This window comes from Crocuta crocuta, unplaced genomic scaffold (genome assembly GCF_008692635.1).
Source record: "Crocuta crocuta isolate KB4526 unplaced genomic scaffold, BGI_CrCroc_1.0 scaffold751, whole genome shotgun sequence".
NCBI lineage: Eukaryota > Metazoa > Chordata > Mammalia > Carnivora > Hyaenidae > Crocuta > Crocuta crocuta.
In genome coordinates this window covers 1,603,597-1,614,617 of record NW_027530353.1, presented here as the reverse complement: position 1 = coordinate 1,614,617, position 11,021 = coordinate 1,603,597, and the positions used below count along the sequence as shown (strand labels likewise).

Below are 11,021 nucleotides of genomic sequence, written 5' to 3'. Positions count from 1 at the left end.
GGACGGGCAGGGCAGGCCGTCACTCAAACCAAGCGGCCAGAAGGCCCGGAGGGAACGGGAGCACAGGACCTGTGGCCCAGGGAGCCAAGAGCGCACCCTGCACCCACCACCGAACGGCAGGGTGGGCCTCACCTATGACAGAGTCCCTCCATGACTAAACCAGACTCAGGGTCCTGGGAGCCCCTTCTCCAGAGGCCTGGCCTCTGGCCTCTGGCCTTGGCCCTCTGTCCTTGAAGGGCCCTGATATGGCCAGGATTCTGCAAAGTCATCCCCACCCTGCATCCAAGTCTCTGCCCTCCAGCAGTAAGAATCCTGCTGGGCCAGTTTTGCAAAGATCCCCCTTCCTGTGCCTCTCGGTAATTTTCCACACACTGACCCGTCCCAGGGCTGAAGTGCAGCACAGATCTCCCCGCGGTCTCCCACCTGTATCTCGTGCCCACCACCCTCCCTCCTTCCCCTGTCCTATGGGCTGTCCAGAGAGTCAGCTCGTGGGACACAAGGAGGGCTTCTGCGCAGTGAAGAGTTCCACCGTGTGCTAACTAAAACGACGCCAGAACGGCACTGACGCTGTAACGGTCACAGCAACAAGATCTGAAACCCGCTGTTTCTCCTTTAGCCTAGAGAGTGTGCGCTCGGCGCCACTCGCCCTTCAAACGCGCAGACCTCCTCAGCAGGCAACAAGCAGTAGAAACCGACCGAGCTCATGGGGTCCTCTGGAGGGGTCTTCGCCGGCCCTGGGATCCCTGGACCTGTCCCCACTCATGCCCTCCAGGAGGGCGAGGCTGGTTGAATGCCAAGTACCCAGTGCACGTGCAGACCGCACCCATGTCTACTCTATTTACACTTTGTCATCATACAGAATTCCAAACACAACCGTATGGTAAACCGCCCCCCACCCAGCCCACTGGCCGCCAATACTCCTTCAACCACACCTGCACCATCTCCCCCAGTGAGATTTACTCGGAACTTGTGAGTTTGAGCCCCTTGTAAATTCACACACAGCTGTCAAGCATTACACAGGGATGCCCTGTACCCTTTTTTTGCAATAATTATATCTGTCTATAATTTTTAAAATTAAAATTCAAGTTAGTTAACACAGAGTGTAGTATTAATTTCAAGAGTAGAACACAGCAATTCGTCTCTGACATGACACCCAGTGCCCATCCAACAGGTGCCCTCGATGCCCATCCCCCATCGCACCCATCTCCCCACCCACCTCCCCTCCATCAACCCTCACTTTGTTCTCTGTATTTAAGAGTCTCTTATAGTTTGCTTCTCTGTTATTATCTTAGTTTTCCTCCGCTTCCCCTATGTGCATCTGTTGTGTTTCTTAAATTCCACGTGAGTGAAATCATATGAGAGATATCTTTCTCTGACTTATTTCGCTCAGCATATCTTCCAGTTCCCTCCACACTGTTGCAAATGACAAGATGTCCTTTTTCATCACTGAGTAGTATTCACTCCATTGTATATATAAACCACGTCTTCTTTATCCGTTCGTCCTACCCTACAACCCCACAACTGCACTACTTTGGAATTTATCCAAAGGATACAGAAATGCTGATCCAAGGGGCGCCTGGATGGCTCAGTCAGAAGCTTCTGACTTCAGCCCAGGTTATGATCTCACGGTTGGCTAGCAAGTTCAAGCCCTGCGTCCGGCTCTGTACTGACAGCTCAGAGCCTGGAGCCTGCTTCAGATTCTGTGTCTCCCTCTCTCTCTGCCCCTCCCCTGCTTGTGTTCTCTCTTTCTCAAAAGTAAATAAACTTAAATGAATAAAAAATAAATAATAAGGGAAAGGCTGAGTTAATAAAAAATAATATTCAAAGAGGCACACATGCCCCGATGTTCATAGCTATGGACAATAGCCCTACCTTCCTCATCCACTTTGCCCCGAAGGCAGAAGGACTCCAGGACCTTAACATTGATACAGCCTATGTAGGTAACGTCCCCACCCACAAGGGCCCCTTGGGTGCCCCTCTGAAGCCACACCCACTCCCTTCCCCACTGGGTCCCTCCTGTAATGCCTAGAAAACACTTTCCCTTTCTACGATTCTTCATGGCAAGGATGTTACACAAGTGGATCCATGCAGCAGGTCAACCTCAGGGAATGACTTTGCTCTGGAAATTCCAGGTTATTCCATGTTATCAGGAGTTGGCTGGATTCCACCGTGAGTATGAAGGACATGTAGGCTGTTTCCAGCCTGGGCTACTAAAAACAGAGCCACTAGAAACAATTGCAGAGGGGTTTTTGTGTGACTAGAAATCTATTTCTTCAGGATGAAAACTCAGGGGTCCACTGCCGAACCACAGGTAGTAGCACGTGTAGCTCTTGTTTTTTTTTTTTTTTTTTTAAAGAAAGTGCCAGACCGTTTCCCAGAGGTGGCACCATTTTACACCCCCACCATCAGTAAATGAGACTTCCCGTTTCTCCACATCCTCACCAGCATTTGGTGCTGACCCTATTTTAATTTTTCCCATTCTGCTAGGTCCATAGTGATCCCTCACCGTGGTCTACACACCAGCATCTCACTGGCGGTCCACTGCGCCGCGCCTCCTTCACAGGCTTATCTGCCGTCTGTCCATCCTCCTCAGTGAGAGGTCTCTGGGCTTTTACCTGAGTTCTGATTGAGTTGTTTCTTAGTAAGTAGAGGGCAAATACTTTCTGTTGTTTCCCCTTTCAACCCCTTAGCAGTCTCTTCTTCAAGCAAAGTCTTTCCATTTTGATGGAGTCCGACTTTATCAATCTTCCCTTTTATGGATTATGCTTTGGGGGTTAACTCTTGCTTAGCCTGGGATACCAAAGCTCTTCTATTTGTCTTTTCCTAAAGGTTTTATAGTTTCATATTTCAGTTTGAGATCCATTTTAGGTTAATTTTTGTCTAAGATACAAGACTTTGGTTGATTTTGTTTTGTTTTGTTTTTTGACTGTGGGTCCCCAGTGACTCCAGTGCTGTTCGTGAAAAGGACATATTTTCCTTCATTGACTCGCTTTTTTGCACCTTTTCCAAAAGAAATCAGTTGGGCATATTTGTGGGGGTGTATTTTTGGGTTCCCCATGCCTTTCCTGATTGTCCCTTGCCCCTTACACAGTCCTGATTACTGTCGTGACCCAGAAAGTCTAGAAATGAGCTTGCCCATGCCTCCTATTCTTTCTCAAAATTATCTTAGCTATCCGAGTTGCTTTGCATTTTCACACAAACTTCAAAATTATCTTGCCTAGATCTACAAAAAAACAAAAACAAAACCTTGCTGGGATTTTTATAGGAATTATGTGAAACTGTACATCAGATTGAGAAGAACCGATGTCTTCAGCAGGGTGAGGCTTCCAACACAGTAGGTGTCTCCATTATTTAGATCTTTTTTTCATTTCTTTCACCGACACTATGGAGTTTTCAACATGAGCCTTTCAGGTTTTCTTGGGCTTATGCCTTAGTATTTCGCTTTTTCGATCTATCATAAATGGCACTGTATGTTTAATTGAGGTCTGTACCTGTTCACTGCTGGTGTACAGAAACATAATTGATTCTGGTGTCCTGCCACCAGCTGATTCCACTTAATTGTTCTAGGAGATTCTTCATAGGTTCCTTGGAATTATCCGCAAAGATAGATGGTGAATCTGCAACAAGGGGCAGTTTTATTTCTTCCCTTCCACTCTGTTCTCTTGTATTTCCTTTTCTTGTTTGATGCCTCCTGTAGAATTTTCCAGCATTGTGTGTGAGCTGCAGGGGTCTTTTTAGATTCTTTTTATGAGGCTGAGGAAGCTCCCCTCTCAGCTATTCTGTCGGGAGTTTACAGTCATGAACAGATGTGAATTTTGTCCAAAAAAATTCCTTTGCATCAAGGAATTTCTTCTTTATCCATTAAATAAGATGGACTATACTGGCGGGTCCTCAAAGAGCTTTGCATCCTTACAATAAATCCCATTTGGTCAAGGTGTGTGATTTTTTTTTTATATATACACTATGAATCTATTTCCTTGTGTCTGGTTAAGGGACTTTGCATCTGTTCATAAGGCATAACGGTCTATCTTTTCCCTTTGTTGTCTATGTGTGGGTTTGGTGCCAGGGTACCTTCATAGGATGAATTCTATGTTTCTAGAAGGGTCTTTATGGAATTATTGCTAATTCTTCTTTAAATGTTTGGTACAATTCTCCAGTGAAACCATTGGGGGAAATGTGTAAATTACGAATTCAATTTCCTCGATAGTTACACAGTATTATATTGTCTATTTCACCTCGGGTGGGTGGTCACGGAGCATTCTCATCAGTAACCACTGAGTGCGGAGCCGCAGCCCTGATCCTGTCTGCAGGGGCTGCGGGGATGGGCCCCCTTCACTGCTGATCTCCCTAATCTGTGTCTTCATCCTTTTCCATCTTCAGAGAGATCTGTCAACTTTCCTGATCTCTTGCTCTTTTTTCATTTACTTTTTCTTTTTTCTTCATTCATAATTTCATTGATGTCTGTTTATGTTATACATTATCTATTATATTGTTGTAATTTCATTGGTTCTGCTTATACGTATGATTTTTTTTCCCTCTGGGCATCTAGCGGTTCCGGAGATAAGAGTTCAAACTCTCCGTTCCAGACAACATGTATGCTTATGGCCGCCAAATTTCCCATCAGCACGGTGTTTGAGGTCTGTCCCACCAACTTTGAAATGTTTTCCTTTGGCTGTGTTCAAGTCAAGATGCTTTTGGATTTCCTTTGAGAATTTCTCTTGGACCCATGGATTACGGGCTGCTTCATCTCCAGGCATTTGGGAATTCTCCCATTCCTGCTTCTGGTTGGGCTTCCTTTTGAGCAGAGCACGAAGCCAGCAGGGCATAGGTTCTCCCCAGAGAATGGATCCACAGCCCAGGATGCAGACCCCAGGGGTTCTGTGGTCCCGGCACCCATGGCCAATCTGCCTTCTTCCCCCCACGATTCAGCCTTCTGGCCTCTGTTCCATGCAGACCACCAGGTGTGCAGTCACACCTCGCAGAAGGAACAGGGAAGACGACGTCACTCCATGCCAGGACACCAGCGCCCCTCTCTGGCTGCGGACCTAAAGCAAATCCTCTCCTGTATCCACACGGTGGCATCTGACTCTAAACGACACAGGACCAGGCCTTACGTGAGATGCCTGGCAGATCCCAGCCAACGCTGCACACGGGTCACAGATGGGGCGTTGTTGTAGGTGCAGATGGGGTCAGGCTCAGAGGATGGCTGAGCCGGAGACACACAGTTATTCTGCGGTGGGATTCAAACTCCAGCCCGCTGATACCTTCCTGTGCCTTCCCAGCACTGACAGGACATCACTCCCCGCTCAGCTGAGAAAAGTGAAAACCAAGCCCTGTCTACTCTGACAACTTGGATCAAAAAGCCCCCGGCTGGGGAGTGAGGCTGATGTGCAGTTGCTGCGGAGTCACCCGTGGCCCGGGGGAGTCACCCACCACCCAGGCTGTGCGCAGCGCACCAGACCAACCGTGTCAGGACTGATACGGGGATACTGACACAGGGAAGGCATCCAGGATGATCGCCGGCCGCACTGATGATGGGTGCCACACCTGCCCCACCCACGCTGAGCACACCAACCTCGATCCCCTCCCCCGGCCTTTCTCAAGTTCCAGAAGGGTTTTATACTCCCTCAAGGTGCCTCCACACAGTGACCCCAGCGGCCAAGTCAGGGGCTGCTACTCAACCTGAAGGTTCTTTCCAGCATGTTCTGTCCTTGGGCGGCTCATCCACGTCCCCCGGCTGCCACCAGCACGTCTCCAACAAAGCTGATGTCAATACAGTGACATCAGCCCTCAGCCGTGGTGGGCTGGGAGGAGGAACGATGTCCCTGTGTTTGCTGCCATCTGCGTCGTTCCAGGACAGAATAGCCTCCTCCCGCATGATGCTCACAAAACACACACGTGTGACAGCACTGCACACCCTCTCCCTACCCCACGCTTCACTCCCACCTACTAGAAAGGCGGGCTGTGTGACTGCTGCGCTCTGTGCTGACAGAGACGCACGTGTGGTCCTGGAGCCACAGGGGGACTTGGGGAGAAGGACAGCCCTTCTTCTAAATGATACACAGACCTGGTTTTCTCCAGGAAAGGAAGGACAGGGCACCAGCTGGCTCAGGACAACCACCGCTGGGGAAGGAGGCAGACTTAAGACCTCTCCCAGGAAGTGTGCCAGAGAACCATTCAGGGAGCCTTCTCCCCCAGGAGAAAGCCAGCCGCAGAAGGAATCCACACTCACAGAGAAGATTTTCAAATGCACCTGGGGGTGGGGGGCGCCCAGGGGGCTCAGTCGGCTAAGCGTCCAACTTCGGCTCAGGTCATGATCTCACGGTTCGTGGGTTCGAGCCCCACGACGGGCTCTGTGCTGACAGCTCAGAGCCTGGAGCCTGCTTCAGATTCTGTGTCTCACTCTCTCCCTGACCCTCCCCTCTGAACCCTGTCTCAAAAATAAACAGACATTAGAAAGAAATAATAAATGCACATAGGGCTCCAGCTACAGCTCCTCTCCATGTGCCTGGGGTCAGCCTATCCTGGACACTCAAGACAAGTGGGGAGAGGGGGGTCGGGGTCCGCAGGAAGGAGTGTGGAGTGGCCCCATCTCCACTGCTCAGCCACAGTCCCCTCCCCAGGGCTTGTGTGTCATACTTGAACAGCATACCGCGTGTGTTAACTGTCCAGGGGCTGAGACAGACCCGTCCCAGAAGTCGTCGCCCCCTGGGCAGATCCAGGGCCGTGGGTTGGGGTCTCGGGCGGCAGCCCCGCTGCAGACCAGGGAGCTCGCTGGCCCTGGGGGCCCAGTTCCTCTGTAAAGGGCGGGCCTTCCAGCCTCTATGTAGGGAGAGGTGGAGAAGCAGGGAGTCTCCGCCCCGGAGCCCACGGCCCCTCCCACCTTGCATGAGTGGCAGGTGACCCCCGAAGGGTTCCGCAGACGCACGTGCGCCCACAGGATGCAGGCGGCGTCAGCCCCCCACCGACAGCCCTCCTGGCTTCCCAGGCTCCAGGGGTCGTACACTCGAGGGACGGTTTGGGCGTGAGACGCCCACGCAGAGGGGAGGGGGCGGCCTCTCACCGTGAGCTCCTCTGCACAGGCCGCTGGCGCCGGCCACCTGCGACCCGGGCGGGCTGAACGGCGCATGTCGCGGCGGCGTCGTCACTGGAAAAGAAAGTGGAGCGGAGCCCTCATGGCCGCGTTCTCCCCGACGCGGCGCCCGCCCGCCGTGAGCTTGGCTCGGTTCTTACCGTACGGAGTTTCCGGAGACACGGGAAATGCGGGCGTGGGGGACGGCGAGTCACTGCCGCTTTTGGTCGGAGAGAAGTTCCTGCCGCTGAGTCCATCGGGGTCTGGGGGGTACGCGGCAGCCGCCGTCTGGAAGTGGTACAGGGACTCAGGTGAATGCCACTTCCTGACGGCCCGCCGTGTGCCAACAGGGGGCCGGTCCCCGTGCACGGCCACCGCCGGTGGCCACGGTAAACTGGGGAGAGCTTCAGTGACCCGCAGGAAGAGGGAGTCCCTGTGGCCTGTCCACCCTCCGACACACGGAGCTGGCAGAGATGGCTGGGCTCGGGGGGGAGACAGGATAAAAGTCATCGCTACCTGTGGCTGCCCACAAGTATATGAAAGTACACAGAGTCTGAAGGACTCATCCCAAATGTCTCTCCTCTTTCTATTCTGGGCTCAGACCTCGTCCCCTCCCCCAACAATGAAGGCAGGGATGGGGAGGGGCTCACTGTNACTAAGATGCTCCGTGGAACCCACCACAGGCCCCACACCCATGCTGACCCACTTCCCTCCAGGGGAGTCTGCGTGCCCCTGGCCACTGCTGTCCACCTTCAGCCACCCGCAGGCTCCCTCCCGCCTCACCGCACCACGAGGTCAGGGTGCAGAGGCTCAGAGGAACCCCAGCCGCCAAGCTGTGCCCTCTGGGGACGGCTGTGCACCCAGGCTCTCCTGACCACACCCTTGCCTTTCCAGGAGGAACTGTCTGGGAGATGGGAGGGATTCTGGGGTGTCACCGGGACTGTGATTGCGAAGTGTGCAGACCCAGCTATCAGTGCGTACCTCCTTGGCGTCCGGCGGAGACAGGAAAGGCGACAGGCTTGCAGCCTGCTCCGCACCCGGGGTCTTGCCCCATCCGCACTTGGGGAAGGCCGGCTGCCCGGCACCTTCGTTGTCATACTGCCCGAGGCTCAGCTTCCGGAATCTTCCGCCTAGTGGCTCCTCCCCTGGGGAGCCTGACAGAGAGACACATGGGCTGCAGGTGATCTAACAGCCGAGCAGACAGTCCTTAATTAAGACCCGACCACAATTTCTCAAAGATGCTTCCTATTTTTTTTCACTTTTTGTTTCTAATTCCAGGACGTCCTGTTCCTGTTCCCCTCCCCCCATACCTGGCAGCCTCTGTGGACTTGCCCCTTCTGGATGTTTCCTATAAATGGAATCCCACCCCACGTGTCCTGTGCTGTGTGGCTTCTGTCACTGGGTGTCGTGCCCCAGCCTGCCACTCTCTGACCCACCTTTGTTCATTTCCTGTTTCTCCCAGGAAAGACCTTTGTGCACTGGAGGCCAGGACGGAGCCTGCCCTCCCCTCACCGAGGGGGCACGGAGGGTCCCTGGTGGCTTGAACGTGATCCGGCCAGGCCCCCTGATGGCGGCAGGCGCCTGGGGGCTTTATGACCCGAGACCCTTCACCCCTGGTCCGTCTTCCCCTTCTCAGGCCATCGAGGTCCACTTTGGGGTCATGTCGCTTGTGTTTTGCGTTAGGACAGCCAAGGACATAAGAACTCAGAGCAGAGACACAGAACATTTCCCTGACTCACGAACGCGCCACCTACACACCCAACTGTGCAGACATTTCCCTTCCTCAGACGCGGTCCTGCCTCTTTACCTCTGCACCCTGGCCGTCCCCTATTTGCTCCTGTGCTCGGCCCCAGCATACACGGACAGTGACGTCACATCCACTAACTTGTACACCCTTCATTTCATGCCTGGCTGGCACTGCTGGCTCAGGGAGACACGGGGGCTGCTGGAGGCGGTGCGTGCATGACAAGGGCACCCTTGCCCTCGGGGAGCACGAGGCGGCACTGCCAGAAACCAGTAGCTCCTGCAAGAAGGCCCACCCCCTCCAGGGCCAGCTTCGGACATGCCCACCGCACTGGGAAAGGACCAGACAGGTATCCAGTGGCAGGTGAGCACCAGGGGCCTGTGGACCCATCCTCTGCGCGAATCACTATCTCCTGCTTCCAAGCCTGGAGCAGCATGGTCCAGCCAGCCACGGAGGGTCCGCCCAGATGGGGTCCAGCCAGCCACGGAGGGTCTGCCGGGATGGGGTCTGGGCCATGCACGATGGAAGGGAGGGCGTTTTCAGGCCGTGATCTGCACCGAAGCATCTCATCAAAGTTTCCCTTGCCAAAGGGGCAAAAACACAGGCCACATAGTCAGGAGAGGCCAGGCCTATCTAGGTGACAGGTCCTGGCCTCCTCTGGGACCAGGAGGACCCTCTTGGAGAAACGGGGCAGGTGTGAGATGCAGCCACAGCACCAGGCCAGCGGGAGCGACCCCTGCCTGGTGGGCAGGACAAACCAAGAAGGAGAGGGGGGCCAGGCTGACCCATTTCTGGAGATGAGGGGCACGGGGTCTGGGTCGGGACCTGCCCTGCCCCACATGGCAAGTCATGGATCACAGGGATCATAGGCATCTGGCCGGAAAACCCACAGCTGCGAACTGTACTCAGGGACCACTTCCCTTGCACACAGAGGCCTAGGGCCCACCAGGGAGGGGACGCCGCCCCTCGGACCCGGGAGGCAAAGCTGCATCCCACCCCAGGTCCTGCCCAGCAACAGGTGCACGCCCAGGCCAGCGTGACATGAACACCTCTGCACTGAGCCCGGGCGTCCCTGCCTCTGCTCACTCACCCCACGGCTGGACAGCCAACGTGGGTCACAGTGAGGAGGACACGTCACAGGCTGGCTTGCACCGGTGAGATCTGGTGACCAGAGCGGCACCTGATGTGGCCAGCCCGCAGCAAGCGCAGAAAGTCACAGCCTCAACAACCCAAAGGCCTCCAGGCGGGGTCTTTAGTCACCAAAAATCACATTTTACGGAACTTGGGTAGCAAATACGCTACAACAGTACATGGAAAACTTCGCGAGTCAACGTGAACCTGCAGCATGGAGAGTGAGGGGTTCGCGCTGAGAAACACAAAAATGCACCAAAATGTTCATCGACGGCGGCCTCTGGTTGTGGGATTCTAGGCAGCGTTCATGTTTCTTGTCCATTTCTACCTTCTCTCAGGCTGTCACTCATGACATGTATCGCTTCCCAAAATACTTATTTATTTTGAGAGTGTGTGAGCACGAGCAGGGGAAGGGCAGAGAGAGGGAGAGAGAGAATCATGGGCAGGCTCTGCTCTGTGAGCACAGAGCCCAACGCGGGGCTCGAACCCACGAACCGTGGGATGATGACATGAGGCCAAACCAAGAGTGGACACTTAACCGACGGAGTGCCCCAGGCGCCCCTGGTATGTATTACTTTTAAAGTCAGAAAAATGGGACGCAGTTCGTCTTCAAGGAGGAAGGTTTCCCTCCACCCTGCGGCGTCCTGCGCAGCGGATTCCCATCCCTGGTCACATCTCTGGGGCTCTCCCGCTACAGAACTGATTCTGTGCCGGGGCGGCCGTCTCTCTGCTTAGGGCCAGAGCCCGAGTCTGCGCCACATCTGGGGGCCGGAGCTGGCGGGGCTCAGTGGGACACACAGCCTGGCGAAGGCAGGATGGTGTCCCCAGAGGCAGACACACAGGCAGCCCACCTTTCAGTCCTCGGGCAAACTCAGAAGGCAGGCCTGCCCACCTGCCAGGAGGGTCTCCTTGGGACTTGACCTTAATGAGCTACTGCACACCTTCTCCCCGAACCGTGTGGAGACCTTGCTCCGTCAATCTGGCAGTGCCCACGGTTTTATTTTTCAAGGAAGAAGTCAAATACGGGGAAAGAAGAAAATGAGAAACCAGATGAAAGCAGGAAGAATGTTCCAA

General features: G+C 54.1%; 1 protein-coding gene across 1 annotated transcript in view; it reads right to left on the bottom strand.

The window, feature by feature from the left end:
• The window catches only part of TNS3 (tensin 3), a 172,646-nt gene that overhangs the window by 46,637 nt on the left and 114,988 nt on the right, over positions 1 to 11,021 (bottom strand). The window contains 3 exon segments of the mRNA XM_077765786.1: positions 7,064 to 7,147; positions 7,234 to 7,360; positions 8,054 to 8,226. Coding sequence (XP_077621912.1) covers positions 7,064 to 7,147; positions 7,234 to 7,360; positions 8,054 to 8,226 — 384 coding nt within the window.